Below are 23,682 nucleotides of genomic sequence, written 5' to 3'. Positions count from 1 at the left end.
GGGAACCCCCAGACACAGGGCACTTGCACAGGACCAGGGAGCTCTGGCAGCACACAGCGGTGTGGTAACAACCGTGTGAGGGCCAGCAATAAATGAACCGGGGCACACGGGCCCTCTGCACTCTGAGGGGTCACCAACAGCCAGGAGAAACAGAGACAGCACTGAGGCATTGCAGGAGAAAAGACACCTGCATGCAAGTATTGGCAAGCAACATACATGCAACAAGGGATTCACACAGGGCAACACCGACAGGGCCAGCAGCTGGAAATATCTGTGGGCTTTCAGTTAAAAGAGTGATGTGGGGATTATTCTGGGACAGTCTCCCCAAATACAGTGACTGGAAGCCCAACTTCTTCCCCTGACTGTTGTGTGGATTAAGCAAGAGCTTTAGATAAGAGCATCTTCGTGGAGGTCAGGCTTTAAGAGTGGATCAGCAGAAGGATGTCTTGGGAACATGCCCCTCAGAGCACCCCCCGGGATCCTGCCTTCCTCAGGAGGCAGTCTTAGGTACCCTGAAAAAGAGGCACTCCCAACATTTTGGAGAGGGTTGGAGATGGCCATTTTAAACCAGCTTGGATGCCAGATGTGTCCCTCAAAGGTTGTACTTCCAAGCCCCAGGGCCAACAAAGAGGCTGGGAAGGGAAGGGAGCCCTGGACAGAGGTGGGCAGGAACCTGCTGGCCGTGGTCCCAAGGCAGCTGTGCCAGGGTGTTGCAGTTCCTGTTTATTTTATTAGTTTATTGTCAAATAATTTGCTCTGTTGCACCTCCATGTTCTCCCCAAGTTGGTTCATCCCTGATTTGTACCCTGCCTCAATGCTGTCTTTCATGCCATTCCCCACCCCTTGTTCCAGCTCTTTTCCCTGCCTGTCAAGGCAACCCAACCCCTTATTCCCAAACCTGTGCCACTTCTTAGCCTGGGCCAATCCCCAACTGCAACACCCCTTTGGAATTCCCCTAAACTTGGATGCCCCTTTGGCCCATGTGACTTTACCCTTCCTCCCCCTGCCCAATCCCAAAAAATTGATGTATTCCCTTTACTCCTCCCCTGAAGACTCCCCACTGGACAACTGCTAGCAACTTCCCCGTAAATTGCAACAGTATAAAAACCCATGCAGCAGGGAGGGCTCTTTTACATTGCTCCTTTCACTTGAAATAAAATCTTCCCTGTGGAGTCTTAAGACAGAGAGCCTCCTCCTTTCTCCTTCGCCTGGTCCCTGTTGTGGCTTGTATCTGGCACTGCAGAGCATGTGGCTCTAATTCTGTCTCTGGCAAATCCCCACACCAAGGCAGTTCCTCACACCTGGCAGCACCAGAGTTTCTAGAGCTAGCCTGGGCTCTGGTGGGCTGTATCACCAGGGGACACGTGTGGTACCTGAGAGCCGCAGTTGATCTCCCAGAGGCTCAGGGAGTAGCTGACACGTGAGGCCTCCCCAGTCACCATCACCTCGTAGGTGGGGCCTCCCTCCACGTGGCACAGCGCCGTGACACTGGAGATGGCGTTGAGGTGGCCAAAGAAGGTGAAGGAGACCTGCTGGCTCCCTCCTGGCTGCAGCACACCTGACACTGGCACAATACTGAAAGCCTGGAGGACAGGAGAGATTGAGGTGTTGAGCATGGAAATGGGTGCAGAAGAGCATCCTGGACCAAAGTGCAGCTGTAGCCACTGCACAAACATGGCCACAATCACCCTAATCTCTTCCTGCATCTGTGCCACTGACCAATGGAGGGACCATGGGGAAAATCTTCTCCCATACTCAGGAATCAATGCATGAATTAACACATTACATTAAAGTGAACTGGGATGTCTCCTGGTAGCAGAAATTCTCTCTGGCGCACAACTTATTCTTTTTAATGCCTTTCAAAAGCATTTCTTACTGCTTTTAGAAAAGGGGAAGACTCAGAGTGAGAGCTCTTGGAGCTCAGGGAAGGACTCTGGCCCAGCTAATCTGACTTCTGAGGCTTTTCCCTTCTCTTTGATTTAAATGCTGCTTTCTCAAGGTGCCTCAGCAAAAGGTCCTGCAAAAATTTCCTACGGACTAGCTGATGTGTTCCAGGGGGAGCAATGCCCTCTATAGGTGCTGCACAGCGTCCCTGGAGTGTCCTACAACATGTCCTGCACAGCCCCTCCAACAGCCAGTTGGTTCAGCAGCACTTTGTATGGGCCTGGAGGGACGTGAGGCCCCTCTGTGTGCAGTGCTGGGGGCCACCAGTGGGACTGGGAGCTACAGCCCTGCTTGCCACGCTGGCAATGGATGAGTGAGACGGATTCCCTCTTACCTCCTGCGCTTCAAGGGAAGTGTGCGGTACATCCATAGAGCACCTGAATCCCGTCAACCCTAGTGGGGTGTAATAGCCTGCACGAGTTTGTGGTGGCACCTGAAAAACAAGCCATTTTCTATGCTAGGAGGAAGAGACGGCCACTTTGCAAAGTCTCAGTTTGTAAGACAGCTCCAGGGCCAACAGTGTAATACCAGCTCTTGGGTGAGAGCAGACACCTGGAAACAGGTAGTCTGGCTGGGCTGGGAAAAGGGTACATGGAGATCAGGACTCATCACAGCTTGCTCTGGGAAGGAAGCTGGAGGTCTTACCATGATGATACAGATAAAAGCCTCATCTCACATTGTGAAGAAAACAAAGCAAAAAAATTCCACACTCAACACAGGCTTGTAGAATCTGAGCGTGCTCCTCCAAGAAAAACTCTCCTATTTCTCCCTCTCCCCACATCCAGCCACTGGCCCTGCTGCCTGGCCAGCTTTCAGAGCACAGGACAACAGGGCAGCAAAAAGAGAGGTCAGCACGAGCATGACTTGTTGGTGGCAGGCTGGGGAGGCAGCACAAGCACTAGGTGTACAAGAAAATCTACCTCTGCTCCTACAGATTGGGCAAGACCCTGCGATTCTTTCAGGGCTATGACTGCCTCCTCCACATTTGTAATCTTGAAGCGTCTTGTTTGAGATGCCAAGGAATCCAAACAGGTTCTCTTCTCCTTTGGTGGTTGAGGTTTGAATGTAGGTAGGTAAAGCTCAGATCTGGAAAACAACATAACTATGAACAGGGACCTGCAGTGGGAAGGAGGGAGGAACACCTGCACAAGCAGCTCCTGGTCAGGATGCAGCCCCTGACCAGGGTGCTGGCATGTTGAACTGAGAAATGGTTTGATCCAGCCCTTCCCAATCCAGGCTGGAGCGGGTCTGCTCTATAGGCAGCCCAGGGATGACACTGAGGTAGCAGTGGTACAGCAGCTGCAATTGCTTACATTGAGGAACTAGAGAGGATAGGGATTAACATCTTGTGGGGATGCAAAAAGCACAGTGGGAGGAAAGCAAAAAGGTGAGATCTGAGGCACTGAGGGGCAGACCCGGCCACAGACGAGCCAGCACAGCCCCCCACAGTGCCCAACGCCAGAACCTCTGCGGCTCCACCAGGTATTGATCAGGAATGTTTCCCTGACAGTGTAGGGGGGGTTGATTGACATTTTTCAACACTCCAGGCGACTCAGGTCACATTCCCCATTTTAAATTGAAGCAGGTGCCTAGAGTAACTCTGCTTGTGTTTCTAATGCCATGTGAGGGACACCGTCAAGCCGTGCCTGCCTGTCACCCAGATGAGCTGCAAGTGCTCCCCACACAGTCAAACATGACCTGGATGCACCATTCCCAGACAGGCATTCAGGGCCTGTAATGACCTGCTCCCCAAAGAATCACTGCCTTTAGCTTTGTAGCGTGTGATCTAAGGCTGGGTTTCGTTTCTGGATGAGGGGCTCTCTCATCATAACCCCCAAGAGATCCCCTAATCATCTATTCCACTGTCTTTAGTTGAACGAATGGTTTGAGGCAACTTCCCAGGACCATGGTGACCAGAAGACATTTTTCACCCTAAAGTAGAAACTCTCTGGAAGGCAGGGATAGGAGATGATGTGATGAACAAGTCCTGATGTCAAGCAGAACAGAACCCATAAGGTACATGTTGCACGGTGGAAAAGTCAAAATAAGTAACAAGTGTCCACAAAACAAGGGAGTGAAGAATGCAAGGTGTCCACTGAAAGCTGACCCCTGGGAGGGAAATCATCCTGGCAGTAAAGGAGTTGTCCTAGCAAAGAAGGAAAGGGAAGGTAACAAGATGTTCAGCATCAGCCCAGGCACTAAGTAGCTCTTTCTCTGGTCTTGGGACTTTCTGGGCATCCTGCAGCACAATGCAAGGGAGGAAGGCAAGGAGCAGAGAGCAGCTCCTGCAGAGAGGACCCATCCCAAAGCAGAGGGGCCAAAAGGGCCCTCAGCAGCACTGTGGGAGCTGGCACTAGGAGCCCTTCATCAAGGTGGACATTGCCTCAGGCCACAGAGGTCTGAGAAAGCAGCTTTCACCCCAGCTTTCCTTCCCAGGGGAAACCACTGTGGGGGCTGCACAGCACCAAACTGCTGGAAACCTATTCCCTGAGCATCCAGCCTGACCACAGCTGGTCAATGTTATTTGCCAGATCCTAGGCCAACACCTTTGTTCTTTGCCAAGTACAAACAGGACACCAGCAAGAAGAGCTTCAGGGAGAGGACAAAGGTGCACATACCTCAACTTGTTCACCTGGCTATCCGAATGGAATGACCAGTGATACTTGACAGGAAGTGGGCTGCAGTTGGTGATCTCCAGAGAACGCACTTCTTCAGTGCCAGCCATGATGCAGCCAAACTCCAGGGTGCTGGGCTGGATTTGGAGATTTGGGAAGAGGACTTCTCCCCGAAGGGTGATATGATCCACAAATGGATGGCCCCTGACCATGCCTATCTTCAGAACTTTCTCTTTTTTCCAGCTCTTAAAATCCAGTTCATAAGCTGGCTCAAATGCAATGTAGAGATGACAGGTCTCCCCTACATCCACTGTCACAGGCTACAGGACACAAACAGGAATTAATCACCTGTGGGATGATGTCCCAAGGTCTGACAGCACAAAACTGTAAATGTTCAAAGTGACCCCAGCTTGGGCTTCTCAGTTCATGGTTCATTTCCTTACAGCAGGGGTCTGTAGGCACCACAGTCTAGTCCAGGACTCCCTCAGGCCATTTCTGTGCTCAGCCCCAATACAAGGGGGTGGCTGCGGCAGAGCTGGCATGCTTTCCATGAGACACCTTTACTGCATGGCTTGCCCAGACCCAGTTGCCTGCTCCCTTCTCCCTGTGCCTTAAAGGCAGGACGGATCCTCTCAATTCAGGTAAGATTTTGATTCCTTCAGCAGCTCCGCTGATGCAGCTCAGGCCAGCTCACTGCTGATGCTGCAGAATGAACTTCTTGACCCAAGGAGCTCCCTTGAAAGGCACCAGAAAGGCACCACCACATCCCTCCTGTTCAGACCCCACTGCAGGAGTCCAGGGCTGCTCACCTGGCCATCTGGGAGGGGCTGCTGGTCCTCATCACAGACCAGGAACGGCTGCTCCAAGTCCAGCATAAGGTCCAGTGGCAGCAGGCAGGTGTTTTTTAAAGACAAAGGCTGGTACTGCCGAGTCAGATCATCACTGGGTTTCTATGGAAACAGGAGACAAGGAAAAACAGCCTCAACCAGGCACAGACCTCCTCCTGCTTCTGCTGCATCTCACATTTTTCAGCCCCAGAAACACATTCATTTCTATTTACCCTTTCTATTTATTACCCTTTCTTCCAGGAGGTTTTTCTTTAAAGATACTTCTCATGTTTAGAAACCACAGCATCCTCTGGGGGACAGGGAAACACTCCCATGTACAGATGAGGGAATAGGTCCCTGAGAGGAGGTGGCTGCTTCAACAAAATCTAAAGCAGAAAGTGACTCCAGACCATTTGTCTCCAGTTTTGTCCTTCTATTGGGCAGAACAGCACTAGATGGTCTTCACTCACATACAGTCATTTCTCACAACCTTATTGGCTCTAGCAGCCTCATAAAAGCCTAGGCTCTTTTTTCCTGTCTATGCATTGTGCTGGGCTTCTTGCATGGTTTAGAGAAACCAGAGACTTTGGGAAACTACTTCTGGATGTGCTGACATCAAACAGGTGCTGTGCCATAGCATGCATAAATCAGTTTGTGTGTGTGGCATCGAGCAGAACCCAGGCAGAATCAGGTAGAGCTGAAAAGCTTCTAATTGCATCTGAACTGCCTGTTCCAGGGGGGATTCTGTACTTCAGTGGAAGCCTGGGAACCAGAGGAGAGGCCTGAAACTGCAGAAACCAAAGGATGAAACATTGTCTCTTTTTCAGACAACTTGCAGGAGAGGGAAAGATGATGCTGGAGTTGGAATCCAGAGACTAAAGGGCACCTGCTCTGCTTCAGTGTTATCATCACTGCAGCTGCAGGATGTCTGGGGGTGTGGGTCTCAGATTCAGTCAAAGAGAGAAATGGAGAGTTTCTAGCCAGGCAGAAGCCTGATAAAGAGCTGGGGGAAAATGTAAATAATTCTTTATCTCTCTTGTTCACATTGTTTATAGTGAAGTTCTATCACTGTGCGTCAGGCACTCTGCACCAATGGGGTGGGTTGTTTCCACTTCAGGACCAATGGAATTGGTCCTCACAGAGCTCTGTATAAAAGAGCAGTGTATTTTGAATAAATGAGAGTTTCACTCTCAGCAGCCTTCTGAGTCAGTCTTCTCATTCCCGTCCTGCCTCAACAGCAACATGGGGGTCCTCTGAAGCAGGTGCAGCTTAGGGAAATGCACAGCAGAGAAGGCAAAGAGACACAGGAGATGATGGGTTTTTCCTTGTCAGCCTGAGGAATTCACAGGAATCTCCATTTTTCCCAGCTTCCTTAGAGCATCGGTGTACAGACATCACCGTGCCTTGGAGGATCCTCAAAAGCCTCCCTTTACAGTGAGCAAAGAAACTGGCATTTCTCTGGAAGCGGCCACGATCCCCCTTGGCAGTGCAGCTGTAATTTTACTTTGGGGAAGTTAAATACCAGTCTCACCTCTAAAAGCGTTGTCACTTACTTTACAGAGTGTCTTAGGAAAGGTAAAGAGGAGCTTTAACACAAGCACACAACCCCCTCAGCCATGCTGTTAAATGCCAGGATGCAATCCCGAAACTTACCTTCTCCACGTGGAAAGAGAATTGTCTGGCTGATATTTCTATGGAGGGATCAATATATTTGCAGATAAGGACTGTTTCTATTATCTTCTCTCTCCTGCTGGCTATCCCTCTGACAGCTTCACACATCACATAATCCTGCACCTCCTGCATGCAAGAGTCACTTGTCACCAGTGGGTGGTGGCAGGGCACCCTGCAAATGCCCGACATTGGCTCAGCACCCACCATAGGCCTCATTCCTGCCACTGAGTTATGGTCACTGCCCCCTTTTCTTCCTGCGATGCAGCTTGTTTATTCTGTGCTCAATTGTCTGCAAGACTGTACCCCAATAACCACTTGGCACTTGTTTAATTCACTTTCTTTTTGGGCTCCTAGTCTAAGTGTAATTTATTTCTCTGCCCTTCTTTGCTGACTAAGCATGCAATGCTGTTTGCCCCAAAAGAGCAGTATTTCCTTCCAGCCCTACTTTGGTATCAGCACTGGGTTCTGGTAGCTGTGGAATCACAATAAAGTCTTAGCTGGTCTGGGGGGGGGCAGCAGGGAAAGCAACTGGTGCTGCCACAAAAACGTGTGGTCTTAAACCAGTTTCTTGAAGGCCCCTGCTCATTTCCCCAGGCTAACGTCGAGGGACTGTGGAGCAAGCCCAGGAGAGGGGATCTGATGGTTGCCCAGGCTCAGCCCCTGGGGGGCACCTCACCTGTGCGACGCGGGAGAAGCCTCGCAGCACCAGGTCCGCAGACTCGCCTGGCTGCAGTTTCATCAACGGTGGCTCCAGCGCAAACATGGGGGCGGCACGTTTGGGGCTCTGGGAATCATCTTTGGGGCTACTGAGGGCTGAGATGCCCTGGCCCCCCTCCTCAGGTGGGCTGTAGCATCCCGCGCTCCAGAAGAGCTGATAGAAATGGTGGCCCCTGTTTGTCACTTTGAACCGATGAATATAGGGAAGGAAGCTAGAATAGAAGGCAGGATGGAAAATATTATGGGAATAGCTATTTCCCTGGTCATCAGATTGCTCCCAGTGAGCAACCTGAGGTGTTAATAGCTTGGAGAAGGTCTTCATTTCCAGCTCTTAATGTGGACCAGAAATAGTATCTGATAAGCTGCCCTGCTGATGTCATTATTGCAAAGAGAAATATGTTTATAATGATAATGTAGCATTTTCCAGGCAAGGCTAACAGGACCTGGTGTTTTCCTCCAAAATCTTTGTTCTGGGGTGATTCATACTGTTGCTGTACTTTGTACTAATCTGTGCCCAAAACTGCAACTGAATCTTTGAGATCCTGCACTTGGGGACTTTGTGTGTGGGGGTATGATTGCAGGCATTCCCAAAAGCCAGCTCAGAGGCAGTTTCTGGATGATCCCAGCAAGCTGATAAAAATTGTCTGCCTGCTCCAGGAGAGGAAACCAGGGAAGCAGGGCCTCTCTCGTTGGTAGCAGCCTTGGTTTTGCACTGGTAGCCATCTGTAGAAACTTCATTTTGCAATAAGAAACTGTTTGGAAGTGAACTTTGCAAACTCTGCTGGCAGTGAAAAATTGAGCGAGGTCCTGGGCAGAGCAGGGCAGCAGCAGAGCCCATGAACAGCGTGAGGAAGCAGCGGTGCAGACCCCACACAAACCAGAGAGTTTCCATCTGCCTCTGGGACTGCTCTGTGGGTTCCTGCCTTCACGGTGGGAACTGTCACCCTCCTGTCTCTTTGTTCCCGGGGCCCCTGCATGCCATTTTGGTGTGATGCCATCTTCCCTTGGTCCCTCAGCCACAAGGAGAGACCACCTCATCTGGGCACCATTTCAGGAACCTTTTGTGAGCCTGCCATCATCACTTGATCATTACTCACTGTCCTGCTGACAGACATTTATGTCCTCACTTGATCAAGTAATAATCAAGACACTAGAACTAAAGAAAATTCAATGGCAATTTAGCGACTTGTTTCTCTGACAGTGGCTTTTGAGGGTGTCCAACAACTCTCAACTGGCCATCACATGTTTCTAAAGGAATCTCTCTGCCTTCAGGGAAGGAGTCAGGGCTTTGGACACTGAAGACCTTGCCTGAAGGACTGCAGCAAAACTGCTCCTTGTTGAGACAGGAGCAGAGGTGGGAGTGGAGAGATCTCCTACCTGAATTGGCATCCCAGGTTGAGCTCTGGGGCAAATGGTTTGTCTATGACAATTGTGCTGCCAGTGCCCAAAGCCACCAGCTGATAGGCAGTCCAAAGGCTGTCCCCAGTGAACAGCTGGATAGTGTTAGCAAAGAGTCCAGTGTCATCCAGGGTTGCTGTGACAGTCACAGGCACCTGACCCCTAGCGGGGATCACTCCTTCTCTGGGTTCAATGGTGTAACAATGGGGTTTGCAAGGCTGCAAGACAAGCATAATATGCATTTAGGATGGGAACCATACACCCTCGTGTCTTGTGGAAAAAAAGACTAAAGAGGGGATGATAAAAATCATAAAGGCTTAAAATCCCTAAAATAGAGTATTGGGCAACAGCAGAGCTCCTACAGCTTGTCTTTTCCCCTCCTTTAATGGACTCACCTAATTAACCCAGTTCTGCCCAACCCAAGGGATACTTATCCTCAGGAGAGTGTTCCTTCCCCAGTCTTTCTCTGGAGTGTATGCCAAGGAAAGCTGCTTTCTCTCTCCTGGCTTCTCACAAAGGCTCAAGGCCAGAGGAAGCCAGGACTGCTCAAATCCCACTCCAGAAACCACACAGCTGGAGGATAATGCTGAGAGCCTGAAGAATATCTCTGCAAAACCAGTTGTGCAAATCCCCAGCACCAAACTATTCTTTCCCAAGGGGCCATCAGTGCTTCTCAACATCCCCTAAATGACTGAAGCCCTCACTTCCCACCAATCATCAGCTGTAGAGAGGTGCCCCAGTACCCTCTGCTTTGGAAAAGTCATCTCCAAATGGTAAGAGCAGAGCAGGAAAACAGGAAGCAGAAAGAAAACTGGACAACATGTGCTCTGTGGGCACGGCTCACTCTTCCCTAAAACTCTTGTCATCTGGTTTTTCATGGATTTCACAGATTGGCTAAAAGAGCTGGAAGCTGCCCAAAGAAGGGAGGAAAGGCCTTGCACCAGCACAGCTGTGCAGACACAGCTCCCTGCTACAAGCATGTGAAACCCATCCTTTACACACCACGACCACCCAGCCAAGGTGCATTGCTCCCTGCAGAGGCTGAAAGCAGAATTCTATTGTGGAGTTAGAGAAAGCTGTCCTGGAAAAATCCCTCACTTTGAGGTTACATTTATCCCCCAAACAGCGGGAATAGCAGCAAGAGGAAAATCCATGCCCCTCCTTGGCCCAGGAGGCTGTGGCTGGACTCTCCCACATGGCCTAATGCTTTACCCACAGCCACAAACAAGTCCCTCGTATCAGGTTTTAACCAACCCCACAAGTCCAACACACCCAGCATGAAGAAAAACAAACCTCAAGCCCCTCATGGATCTCCCCATCCAGCAAACATCCCACCCAGCCGCAGGCCCAGCCTACAAGGCCTTCCTGGCTGCACCAGCCCTGCTCCCCCTGCCAGGGCAGCAGCCCCAGCTCCTTCTGCCCTGTGCAGCCTCCAATATTAAACTGCCTTTCTCTGCAGCTGGTGCCCAAAGATGCTCTTCAATGGCACAGAGACCACAGGCTGCAGGGGTGCACAGCCCCACATGTCTTTGTGTGGACAGCCCAGCTAGCCTGACCCACAGGAGGTGTGAAAAATGCCTCCCCACGAGCAGTCTGAGGACAGACCCCGCACCCTGCTCTCTACTATGAACAGCAGTTTGGCACAAAGCAAGTGAAGATGGAACAGGGAAACCATGGGGAAATCCATGTTCTCTGGGGAGCAAAGGACCACAGGTTTCTCTTGATATCAGAGCTAAAGACAAAAGATAAAATTAAGGGAGAACTTGTCAACACAATCCAGACTAAATTCTGCTCCAGTATCTCTGCAACTGATTTCATTGAGGGGTGCCCCAGCTAACACCACTCCAGAGCCAGGTTCCTCTTGCCTCGCTCAGAATATTGGAGTATCTTGCTCCCTGGCACAGCCTGCACTGCCTGTCCTTTCTGCTGATTTACATGCAGTGCTACAATGGCCCAGGTTCAGATGTTTGGCACCATCATTTCCATGTCTTATATTAAAACATGTAAGTTTAAGTCCTTGCAGCCACTCTTCAAATGCCAGCTTTCTTTTCTTTTACAGAAAGCTCTAGGTTCCCAGAAGTCTGACATCCTCTTTTGTGCTCAGAGAGATGACATTTAAAAACAGATGTTTCCAAAGTTAATAGCATTTTAAAGAACAATTAATTAAAATTATCCTTGATTGCTGCTTAGATTAAACTACCTTCTGTGTCAGACACTGAGATTACCACCTCTAAGGTGTGAGCTGTTAGTGCCACCGATCCCTCCTGTCCTTATCCTCAGCAGCCTGTGCCTGTTTTCCCCAGGAGAATCCCTGTACCCTTGCACCCTGCCAGGAGCAGTTGCACAAAGGCACACATCTCCCCTTGCACTCACCAGTGGGTTTCTCTCATCCCCAAACACGCCGATAAGAAGGTTGGTGCGATGCTTGCCCACTGTTTGGACTTCAATTGTAACTGGAATCTCTGCAGTGCTGTGAGGCTGGACAATCCCACAGGGTTTGTGGCTGGAGTAGAACACAGGAGAGTCCTCCTTGCGTTCCTGGCAGGGACAGAATCAAATGCAGCTTCAGAGGGACCTCTGAAGAAATTATAGACTCCTTAACATCCACCGCAACAGCAACTTACACACATTTTTAAACATCCCCATGACAAAGGTAAAAGGCACAAACAAGATGCAAGAATTGTAGGCTTAGCATTCTCAGGGGTTCCTGCAAGGAGGCTGCCAGCACAGGCACTGGTGTCTGTGGATGCAGCAGCTTTTCACAACCCTCTAATATCGCCCACAAGAAAACACCCTGAAGACTGGAACATAAACTATCCTCAGGAAGTTAAACTACATCCTTAAGTTTACATTCAGGTAGGATCCTGTTCTCAGCAGATCTTTAAGACAGAACAGAAACCAGCAAGGCCTTATCCAAACCCTTTTTTACCCTAATATCTCCTCAATAATATTTGAGAGGAGGAGGAGGAGGAGGTGGATGCGATGCCAAACCTGGGGAATAAGCCCGTAGCAGCCAGGAAGATTGGTGTTATTTGCAACGAGGAACTTCCTCTGGTATGGCACCTTCGGCCGGCACTCACCGTACAGCAGGACTTGGGGGTACACGTGCAGCTCAGGAACGAGACACCTGGGCAAAAGATGACCCCGGGCAATGAGACACTGAGAGAACGGAGAATGTTTACCCCCAAAGATTGTGAAATGGAGCATAACACATTTGTCACTGTCAAACAGACATTTAACAACCCTACAGTGGTAAATTGCCTTCAAAGTCTTCCTGCTCAAACATGTCTTGTAAAGGAGGGGCAAACCCTGAGCGGCAGCGCCAGAGGCTGCCAACTGCCCCAGGCAGAGCACTTTGTTCCGCAGGGGCTGCCTCAGCTCCTCCTTTACCCAAGGGGGTTTGCAAGGACTCCTGTAACAGTCCCAGTGATCTCTGGGGAAGCCTTCTCAACAAGGATCAGTGCTCACTAGGGCTCAAGGAACACACAACTCTAGCGTCTCAGTAAAAATTATTCTCTTCTCTCCCACGGTGCTGCTGCCCTGCTTGAGAACTCAGCTGTTTGCCCCAGCCTTGGAGGGCACGAGACACCCCCTGCCCTGCAGAGTGGGTGATCTCCCCTCGTCTGAAGCCCCCCTAATTCTCCTTTTGCCTTCCGATTGCCACGAGGAGGAACCCCTTCCCCCACTGCTGTTCCAGCTTGAAGGAGATGACAGTGCAGGTGCAGCCACTGTACCGTCACGCTTGCTGTTCCAAACAAGGCCTGACAAGGACCTGGCAAGGAATTGGCAAAGACCTGACATGGACCCAGCATGGGGCGGCCTGCTGCGATGCCTGCTTCACTCTCCACCTTTAAGCCAAATGAACTTTTGGGGTGACTCTGGTGGTCTCTCACTGAAGACCCCTCATCTACCTTGTTACCACCATGACAGACCGAGATTGACGACCCTCCTCCTGAGGACTGAGACTGAGACCCCTACCACAGGGAATGAGGGAAATGGTGGTGTGACCACTATTGACATGACCTGTTCTTGTCCAGTAACTCCAATGGACTTATTCTTCATTGTGTTCATCCTGCCTTGGTGGTTTCAGTGGACTCACCTGTTCCCCCGCAGCAATTTCAATAGACTCTCATTGTCCTGTATGTTCTCCCCTTTTTCCTTGGTGGACTATAACTGGACCAGTCGGTTGAGCAGGACTTTGGAGACTCTCCCCGACACAACAAGATGGATCCCCATCCCTCCGGATCAGTGAGGATCTTGCCTGTGTTGGTAGCTATTTCCATCCCCCTCTTTTCTCTCTCTTTATGCTTTTATCTCCTTTCTGACCCCACTATCACATTTATTGTTTTGGCTCCTAATAAAAGTGCATTTGTTGTGATTAAACTGATAGTCCCCTGCTGTTTGCCTTTTGCACTTTTGGGATCGGTTAATGAACTATCACGACACCCCGGAACAAGTTGTTGAAGTTGGCAAAAAAGACCAATCTGTGGTTGCGGCCAAAACGCAGCTGGGTGCCAGTGCAAGGGCCCATTGTCTTCACTGATGGTTCTGGAAAAACAGTCAAAGCCATTGTGACCTGGAAGGATGAATCTGGATGGCAAATGCTGGAGGGCCATGAGCTTGGCCCAACTGGTTGAGTTAAAAGCCGTTGCCATGGCACTCCAGAAATTTTCTCACGTGCCTCTGAACTTGGCCACTGATTCTGCCTATTTTGCAGACATAACCAAGCGATTGGATTGTTCACTTCTGAAGGAAGTAAATAATGCAGTTGTGTTTCAGTTATTGAGAACCGTGTGGAGTGCTTTTCAGGCCTGAGTTCATTCATATTACATCTTGCACATTCGGAGTCACACCAAGTTGCCACATTTCGTAACAGAAGGTAATGCCAGGGCTGACAGGCTGGCTAACCCTGAGTAGGTAGCGCCTCAGCTGACAAGATTGTGCAAGCCAAAGCATCGCATGGCTTTTTCCATCAAAGTGCACATACCTTGCAGAAACAATTTCACTTAATGCCAGCTGAGGCTCGTGACATTTTCAGTTCTTGTGCTAATTGTCATGGACTTGCTGCACCTTTGCCAGCAGGGATGAACCCCAGAGACGTAAAGGCCTTGCAGCTTTGGCCAACAGATGTTACTCACAGCCCTGAATTTGGCTGACTTAAGTATGTGCACGTGTCTATCAACACCTTCTCTGCCATGTGGGCCTCTGCTCACACTGGAGAAAAGGGTCACAATGTGACTGCCCATTGGAGGATGGCTTTTGCAATCTTGGGAATACCTTCTTCTGTGAAAACTGACAATGGCCCTGCCTATGTCTCACAGAAGATGCAGCAGTTTTTACGTTTATGGGGAGTGTCACACAAACTTGGTATTCTGCACTCTCCAACGGGCCAGGCCATTGTTGAAAGCGCTTGAAGCATGTTCTGTTCAAACAAAAAGGGGAATGCCTGGGGAAACCCCACATAGTCAATTCGAAAAAGCTTTATATACAATCAATCATCTTACAGTGCCACAGAATTCAGAGAATCCTGTTAGTCTAAATAATTTTCTCTCATTGCACTCTTCAGGTGAGACGCATCTACCTTGAGTGAAAATCCAGATATGGGACCTAGTCACTAGTAAGTGGGAGGGCCTGTACGACATTATCACCTGGGGACGCAGGTATGCATGTGTTTTCACAGATACTGGAGTACACTGGGTACCTGCGAGGTGTGTCCACCCTGATTTGCTACACCAAAACCACAATATGGCCAACAGGCAACCTCTGAACAATGATTGAGATGTTTGTCAATCATCAATCACATGGCCCCTCCACGAGTGGGGAGTGAACATTCCATCCTTTCTTTGTTTCTAAAAAGGACTGTTGACAGGCTAAGACTATCAGTTCTTTGAACAAAGTAATGATAAGTTGTTACTGTATTAGATTTAGTATTGAGGTTGTATTAGAATAGGTAACATATTTTAAGATTAATAGTGTGTTTCTTGTAAGAGGGAATCCCAAGATTTGATCTGTCCAACCATTTCAAAATGGTGTCCGATTGAGGTTCTGATTGGTAACTATCAACTGATAGAGGAACCTCTGGAGCTGTGTTTGTTTTGCTTTCTGAAAGGATCCTCACAGAGGATTACAAACACTGCCTCCTCCTTTAAACACAAAGTGGGACCTGTGGATGTGACAGCCTGGTCAGAAAGCAAGGAAACTAGATAAATTTTCCCAGAATCGGTCTGAGAGTCTTTAGGGAGTTAAAGAGAAACAATGATAGCTTATTATCATAAACAAGCTGCAGGTGGTGTTTTCCTACTCTCTGTTTCCTTGTGTTTCTCAAAGATGGTTTATAAGAAAGGCATCTTGTTAATTAGCCAATCAGGCAAAATGTATTGATTAATTGACCAACCAAGTCTATCTGTATCAGAACAATGTATAAAGAGAGGATCCATAGTAAAGATTCGCACTTTGTGCAAACCAGCCTTCTGGAGAGTCTGTGTCGTTTCTCACTCAATAGCGACAAAACACTCCACAGAAAACACAATTATGCTAAAGAGTATCCTTCTCCTTTCTGCAAAAGGCCCATCACAGAGGGCATAACCAGGGTGGCACAGAAAGCTGCATCAAGAGCTTGTGGTGGGAAGGAGAATTCTTTGTTGAAAGGGACTTGTAATGCCTATGGAAATTCTGTGCAGTGACAGAGCTCTTGTAAGAGGTGTAAATTGGTACAATGCCTTCAGGTTTAAATTCAAGCTAGAAGAATCCCTGCTCCCAGAGCAGCTACCTTTCTGTCACTGCTCTTGGACTGCAGCTTCAGAAATAGGCAAAACAGACCTTATCTTCAAAAACCTAAAAGTTCGTTTTGGGTTCCTCAAGCAGATTCAGGAACCACCTGAATTATACATGTAAATACTTAACATGAAAAGACAAGTGCCTCAAAAAGGCAAAACAGCTTGGTAATTTGTAGAACATAAATTTGATCAAAAAGAAAATGTGTTAATAGATCGTTCTGAAGATGACATTCATAATTTTCCTGGTGATATTGTGCACTGTACTGTAACAGTGGGCAACAACTGGACATGGCCAGTAGAATAACTGTATATGCTTTTCAAACTTATTCTTAGTATTCATTGAATTATTCATTGAATTCTCATCCTTTTGTACACTTGAGCTCTGCTGTAAATTTCAGAGACACTTTTTCACAAGCTTCTAACAAGTTACTCTGGATCCATGGGAATTACTGAGACCAAAATGAGTCAAAATGCCAAGTGGGATTACTCTTTCTCAAAGCCTGGAGTCACACAGAATGAAGCAGTACTTAAATCATCATGTGCATCCCATAGACATAACAGTTCTGTTACTGATCATGTGCAGTATTTTTTTTACTTTTGCTACAAATGAAAGAATAAGCTACAAATAATATCTTGAACCTGTGTAAATTAAAGGATGGCATTGCAATACGCTAAAATATTCCAAGGGCACCCAATGCTGGTGCAGTAATACAAGAGAACTGTAAGTATGTATTATAGTTATTATTCATATTAGGTAAAAATGGCTCAACTCAGATTTACAAAGCAGGAAACAAGTCATGGAGAGTTGAAATGATGGAGCTGGGACAATGTAGCCAGTCTGCTTTTTGTGAGACATGCTCTTAAGCAGTGGCAGTCGAAATGTACTCATCTCCTGTAACTTTGCTCCTTGTGATCTACTATCCACCTCTCCAAATTTTCTGCTCTTTTTTTTCTTTATTTCTTCAGCTGAGTACCAAAAGGAAACACAGAACTGCAATGTTTCTACCAAAATGATATATATTTTTTTCAAACTAAAAAATACTCAGAGCTTTTAGAAAACACAACAGAAATCCTAGAAAGTATAAACAGTACAAGATACTGAATGATATTTTTACATCATTCTACATTAGCCAAAAAATGGATAGTAGGGCTTGAGGAACAAGGATATAAATTAAGTTTTGTTAAAAGGGATTTTTTTTGGTCTCTGTGACAACTGTCATCACCATGATGTAAATACTTCACAGTCTATTTAAATATTCCTATGTTGTATTATTTCACGATCAGCTATGATTTATTTAATTTCTGTTGTGCCCATCACTGAATTATCTGAGCACAATCTCCAAACAAGACAAATGGTAAAGTAGCAAAGGGATGCAATAACTGAGCAGCCAACAGGATAAGCCATATTGGCTTTGCTGAATCCTCTGTGAGTGCTTTCCTTTCTTTTCCTCTTTGGTTTAAAATGCAATACATTTTCATTACTTCTGATGACTCACATCTGAAAGAAAAAGGCAGTAGCTGTTTTTGGCAGGGTAAGTTGCATTTACAGATTGGATCACCTTGTTGAACTGCATTTTTTCTTATAAAAGCTGCTCATCAGCTTGAGTGGGGAGAAGACGCAAAGGATGAGAGAGGCTGGTGGAGCTCTGATGGTCTGAGGATCCAATGGTGCAAAGAGCTGGAAGGTGAAATACCTTTCAATGAGTTCAGGGTCATTAGGGAAAGGGAGTGTGTGCCTGAAAGCTCAGTTCTGTCAGCCGTATTCACCTAGTAAAAGGTTCTTTTCCTGCACCTGTGTGTGTGGCCAATGCCAAGGGATGGCAGCTCTTTCTGTTGTGGGGGCATTGGAGCCTCCAACTGCAGAGTATGCAAATTGAGCTGCACTGAAATGTGTTCTCCAGTTTTGGGGCTGATCCTGGTTAACATCTTTATTGATGATCTGGGGGTGGGGATTGAGAGCACCCTCAGTAAATTTTCAGATGCTCAGTTGGTGGGAGTGTGGATCTGCTGGAGGACACGAAGACTCTGCAGTGAGACTTGGACAGACTCGATCAATGGGCCAAGGACAAGGGCGTGAGGTTCCACAAGGCCAAGTGGCACATCCTGCAGGTCACCAGCCGCCTCAGTGTGAGCCAAAGTGTGCCCAAGGGGGCAAGAGGCCAATGGCACCGGCCTGTCTCAGCAGCAGGGTGGGCAGCAGGACCAGGGCAGTGCCTGCCCCTCTGCGCTGGGCACCGCTGAGGCTGCACCTCGAGTGCTGTGCCCAGCCCTGGGCCCTGGTGGAAAAGGACATTGAGGGGCTGAGCGTGTCCAGAGAAGGGCAGCAGGGCTCACAAAGGGACTAGAAAACATGTCCCATGAGGAGTAGCTGAGGGAGCTGGTTTGTTCAGTCTGGAGAAGAGCGAGGGACCTCACCGCTCCCTCCCACTCCCTGACAGGAGCGTGCAGTGAGGGGAGGCCACTCTCTTCTGCTGGGCCTGCAGTGAGAACCAGAGGAAGTGGCCTCACATTGAGAGGAAATTCAGGTTACATTTTAGAAAAACAATTTTTCACTGTTAGGCGTTCAGGCCTGGGAATAGGCTGCCCAGGGAGGTGGTGGAGTTGCCATCCCCGGAGGTGCTAAACAGGCCTCTGGATCTGACACCGGGAAATGGTTTTGGGTTTGCAGTGGCAGTGCTGGGCTGAGGTTGAACTGGATGATCTCAAAGATCTCTTTCAGCCCTGCCGGTTCTGCAATTCCCAGCGCTTCCCGCCTGGCTGAGGGGAATGCTCAGAGCTGTCCCAGCCCGGAGGCGCTCGGGCGGCGCTGCGGCTGCGGCACCTCCTGAGGGGCCGGGCCGGGGGCTGCCCTCAGCACTGCGGGATCCCAGCCTCAGCCCGGCGGGGCCTCCGCTGTGCTCCAGCCTGGAGAGCCCGCTCCTCAGCCCGGGGATCCCAGCCCTCAGCCCGGCGGGGCCTCCGCTGTCCCTCATCCCGCAGATCCCAGCCCTCATCCCGCAGATCCCACCCCTCATCCCGCAGATCCCACCCCTCACCCCGCAGATCCCAGCCCTCACCCCGCAGATCCCAGCCCTCACCCCGCAGATCCCAGCCCTCATCCCGCAGATCCCACCCCTCATCCCGCAGATCCCAGCCCTCATCCCGCAGATCCCACCCCTCATCCCGTAGATCCCAGCCCTCATCCCGCAGATCCCAGCCCTCATCCCGCAGATCCCACCCCTCATCCCGCAGATTCCACCCTCACCCCGCAGATCCCAGCCCTCATCCCGCAGATCCCACCCCTCACCCCGCAGATCCCACCCCTCATCCCGCAGATCCCAGCCCTCATCCCGCAGATCCCACCCCTCACCCCGCAGATCCCAGCCCTCATCCCGCAGATCCCACCCCTCATCCCGCAGATCCCAGCCCTCATCCCGCAGATCCCACCCCTCATCCCGCAGATCCCAGCCCTCAGCCGGGCAGTGCTCGGCACTGAGCGCTCGCCTCGCCTCGGGGTCTGCCCCGAGCCGCCCGCGCCGCCGGATCGCGGGTACCTGAGCTGTGCCCATTTCCCCCTCGGGACTCCCCAGCCCTCTCACAGAAGAATGCAGCTGCTGTTTCATCTTTAGACTGTTGCCTCCCCCCACACCCCCCTTTTTATTTTCAATCTTCTATATGTTCTTTCCCTTTTGTATTTGGGCTGATCTGGAGTGGTTGCTAAGACTTCAGAGTGGAGCTCTGATAATGAGCTGTAAATCACACACGGCTCATCTGAGGGAGGAGGGTGCGAGGGAGCTGAAATAGGCCAGGACATTCCCGAGTCCTGTTGCACAGCGCAGCGTCCTCACGGCCTCCGCTGCTGCTGTGGGGTTTGGTTTCCACAGGACGCCAACAACCCGCACTTCTCCCCTCTGGGGTTTGGTCCCTGGGTTTCGAAGGACAAGTCCCGCCGAGGCTGGCTGGTCTACTGACCGTGCCAGCCATGTGCTCTAGGGCTACTGAGCACACAGACTGACAGATCTGCACTTCTCCAGGAGTGGTTTCTGCGGTTTGAAGCGATGTTACTGGGTTATTTTGCATAACTGATGGAGAAGAGTTTTATATGCAACATTTGTGCGATGTTTGTTGAAGCAAATTTACTTTCTTGTCTTTCTACCTAGCCCTGTGATGCAGCAACAGAGGGTGAGCTATTTGCATCTAATTAATGTAGGCTGGCTTATAAATACTATTTTGTGTACTTTCTGTATGTTGCAAAAGTAAAAACGATCCAGGTGAGGCCAGGATGTGTCCTTGTATACATTCAATTTTAAACCCTTTGTGCTTCCTAAATTGTATAATTGTATAAACATGTATTAAATTAAACTCTTCTGAAATGCAATTAGCTCCAGAGTGAACTCATTTTTACAGCCTTCCTTTTGTTTGGGTGGTTTTTGTTTTTTCTTAGGCTGGTGGGGTGGTGGCAGTAGGACAGAAAGAGGTGAGGAAGGCTTGCAAGCTTTTCCTTGATGTGGCAGGGTTGGATTTGCAGGAAAATGAAATGCATGTCTGTTCTCACTTCTGAAAGGCTGCGGGGAGATGAACTCTCTCAATTCTATGGGGGTGATCAGTAACTCTGAAGAGAAAGCAGGGCTGGCTGTCTTCTTTAAGATGACAATGATTCTGCTTTGAGCCTTTGCTCCACTTTGAGAAGGAAAACAAATCCATTCTTAAGCTGGATTCAGCATTGATTTAAAGTTCCTACCTGAACTAAGTAATTTTTTGAGAAATTGTAATAGGTTACTGTGATGCTTGCATCAACCTTCTGTGTTTGGGACTTGGGGCATGTTATGTATAGTAAATATAATTCGCGCCATTCCTTGTATGAAATATGTAATATTGGATGCTTGTTAAATCATGCCCGTTGTATTAGTTCCTCCCCCCTTCCCCCCCCTTTTTGTAGGTGAGACTTGAGTGTATACTGGAAACTGATTTACAAGTAAACAGATGTGGCTCAGCCGGGAGATGGGCCGTTGTCTGCTGATCGTCTGTGCTGATCGTCCAAGATGGATATCATGGAAATACTCAGACAGATCCATGTGAAAGAAGCCTTCCCGTAAACGCCCAACATTGAATTTTTCTCCTCATCACCAAAAAGAAATCCTTATTAACATATGGACTCCGAATAGAAGAAAGGACTGATTGCTAAAACCTTGGCCTCAGGCAGAATTTTCCCTATAAAAACCGCCTGTGCCAGGATGGAGGTGTGTGGGCATAGGGGAAAACCTCTGCTGAGGCTGACTCCTTGTTGCACATCCAGGGTCGACCCCGGGCTCGGCTCTGTCCTTTCTGTGTGGCTGGCTAGATAGAATTTGACCGCTAATAAAATTATTTTTATTTTTTAATCTGGCTAAAATAAACTCTCGTTTATAACAATCTTGGTGACCCCGACATGATCTGGTTTGGGGGTATCCAGGAGTTCCCCTATCCTTGATCCGGGCGGTGCCCCGCTGATTTCAGCGGCCGGACAGGACTGAGAAACTCCACGGGACCAACCAGATTCCGAAAACAGCCGAAAAGCCACGTTAAGGAAAGGGTATAAACGGGCCCAGAGCTCTCGGAACTCGGAGCTAAATTTCCGAGGCTGCAGCAGGAAACTTTCACTCGTAAAATCAACATGCACGAAGAATCCACGCGGGAAAAGGAGCCGTGAGTATCGCGTGGTTGAGTGGGGCGTGAGTGGGTGTGTGTGAGACGTGACATAGTCATGGCGCGAGAGCGGACCCCAACGAGCCGCAGTTCCACTAGCCCGAGAGGGAGGTGGTTGGCCACGGGGGAAGCGAAAGTATTTCAGTATACTCACAACATGCATACGACCTGAAACTCAGGGAGTTACGGGGATCCACCCACGGACGGGTCGGGGGAGGGAAGGTACGTTCTCGTGGATTCGAGAAACTGGTAAACCTCACTGGCCCCGGGCTCGGGGAGCCCGACAAAAAGGTAAAAGAGAGCTCACTGTTCTTCCAACTGAAAACCCACGGATCGGTTCGCTGTGCAGTAACTAGGTTGGCAAGGTTCGGTCAGGAACAGACCGGTTTAAACACTTGGTAAGACTCGGTCCAGGACAGGACCAAAATACACATTTTAGCACGCGGATTGCTGACTTCTTGGAACGGCTGGCAGACACTGACTTGGAATACGGTAAGGAAAACTTTAATATGGGACAAAAAAACAGTAAGGTGCAGGGGGGACCAAAAGGAAAAAATCCTAAACCAGGAAAGGGTAAACACCTGACAGCAAGAAAAGGTAAGCACTCAAAACCAAGGAGAGGGGAAACAGAGGAATTCCCTGAGATTCCGAGAGAAAGTCCCCTGGGGTGGATGTTAGAACACTGGGAGGACTGCTCTGTGAGACGGAAAAGGTCCAAAGAAAAAATGGTACACTATTGTGTAGAAGTATGGGGAAATATGGAAATTGGAAAATACCAATACTGGCCCGTTTTTGGTACCTTCAAAAATAAGCTCTGCCAAGCACTCTCGGACCACTTGTACGAGGAGGAGGAGTGGGACGATGAGGAATTGGACTATGCCAGGCTATGGGAGTATGCCAGTGCATGACTGTTCCCTATTAAGACCTCTGGTAAAAGGGTAAGCTCGGAAAAAACCTGGGAACCCCTAGAAAACCTGCCCCCCCCATACCAGGTTCCCCCAGCTCAAGCACGGGTCCCGGCAGCTCCCCCATCAGCTCCCCCGGCTCAGCCTGCACCGCCACATAATGTACAAGTCCCGATGCAGGTGCTCTGGGACCTTCTCAGCCCCCAAACCTCCCTTCCACACAGCACGGGGACACACACACACACGCACACACACACACACCACAACGGGGAAAACACATCTCCTCCTGCCAGTAGGACCCGGCAGAAAACGAGGAGAGAAAGGGACAGACCTAATCTATACCCTTTAAGGGAAGTCCCCACAGCTCCCGGAATCATCGGGTTTGTAAATGTTCCCATCGACACCGGGGATGTAAGGGCTTTCAAAAAGGAAATGGGGAAATTAATGGATGACCCTTTGGGTGTGGCGGAGAGGTTAGATGAATTTTTGGGAAATAGTATATATTCATATGATGACATCTCGGCTATATTAAGATCTTTGTTTAATGCTGAAGAACGAGCTATGATAAGGCAGGCTGCCATAAAGGATTGGGAATTCAGAAACCCCCAGGGTGGGAGCGGGGTGGAAAAGTGGCCAGAACAAAGACCGTCATGGAACGCTCAGGCGGAGGCAGACCGAGCAAAAATGATCGGATTAAGGAACATGGTAATACAAGGTATTCGGGGAGCAGTCCCCAAGGGACAAAACATTAGCAAGGCATTAGGGGAATGCCAGGGGAAGGATGAAACTCCTACTGAGTGGCTGGAGAGGCTCAGGAAAAGCCTTCAAATGTATTCTGGTACAGACCCTGAATCCCCCGTGGGGGTGGTCCTTTTAAAAGCACAATTCGTGGCTAAATCATGGGAAGACATTCGGAGGAAGTTAGAAAAAATAGATAATTGGCAAGAAAGAAGTTTACAACAACTATTGAGTGAAGCACAAAAGGTATATATGAGGAGGGATGAGGAAAAACAAAAGACACAAGCCAGGGTGTTGGTGGCAGCAGTAAGGGAAGCACAAGCACAAACGGCTGGGACGTCATCTCCAGCCCCGGGGCACCAGGGAAAGCCGGTGCACACACAAAAGACAAAGAAACGGGTAAGTGCTCCTGAATGTTTTTACTGTA

At 49.2% G+C, this 23,682-nt stretch overlaps 1 protein-coding gene across 3 annotated transcripts; it reads right to left on the bottom strand.

The window, feature by feature from the left end:
• Nucleotides 1–1,443: 1,443 nt before the first annotated feature.
• Nucleotides 1,444–18,756, bottom strand: LOC146766358 (axonemal central pair apparatus protein HYDIN-like). Of its 3 annotated transcripts, none has more exons than XM_085589400.1 (6): nt 7,734–18,756; nt 7,040–7,183; nt 5,369–5,509; nt 4,563–4,879; nt 2,865–3,030; nt 1,444–2,377 (listed from the first exon to the last, which is right to left on the bottom strand). In XM_085589400.1, exons 1-6 carry the CDS (start codon nt 8,094–8,096, stop codon nt 2,144–2,146), a joined length of 1,365 nt encoding a protein of 454 aa, XP_085445526.1. In that variant the 5' UTR covers nt 8,097–18,756; the 3' UTR covers nt 1,444–2,143. The 3 variants fall into 3 exon arrangements, 2 of the variants coding, with proteins under 2 accessions (XP_085445526.1, XP_085445527.1); XR_014957794.1 differs by lacking the exon at nt 2,865–3,030 and having other exon boundaries at nt 1,452–1,583; nt 2,279–2,377; nt 7,734–17,084; XM_085589401.1 differs by lacking the exon at nt 2,865–3,030 and having other exon boundaries at nt 2,213–2,377; nt 7,734–17,085.
• Nucleotides 18,757–23,682: the final 4,926 nt, after the last annotated feature.

The sequence above is a fragment of the Lonchura striata genome, chromosome 11 (assembly GCF_050655825.1).
Source record: "Lonchura striata isolate lonStrDom1 chromosome 11, ASM5065582v1, whole genome shotgun sequence".
In the NCBI taxonomy this organism is placed as follows: domain Eukaryota; kingdom Metazoa; phylum Chordata; class Aves; order Passeriformes; family Estrildidae; genus Lonchura; species Lonchura striata.
This window is presented reverse-complemented; position numbering and strand designations above follow the sequence as displayed.

Coding starts and splice junctions, on each gene's coding strand:
- LOC146766358 (XM_085589400.1), bottom strand. CDS start 8,096: ATGAAGACCTTCTCCAAGCTATTAACACCTCAGGTTGCTCACTGGGAG. Junction 5,510..7,039: donor TCTCTTTCCACGTGGAGAAG/GTAAGTTTCGGG, acceptor CTGTTTCCATAG/AAACCCAGTGATGATCTGAC. Junction 4,880..5,368: donor AGCCCCTCCCAGATGGCCAG/GTGAGCAGCCCT, acceptor TGTGTCCTGTAG/CCTGTGACAGTGGATGTAGG.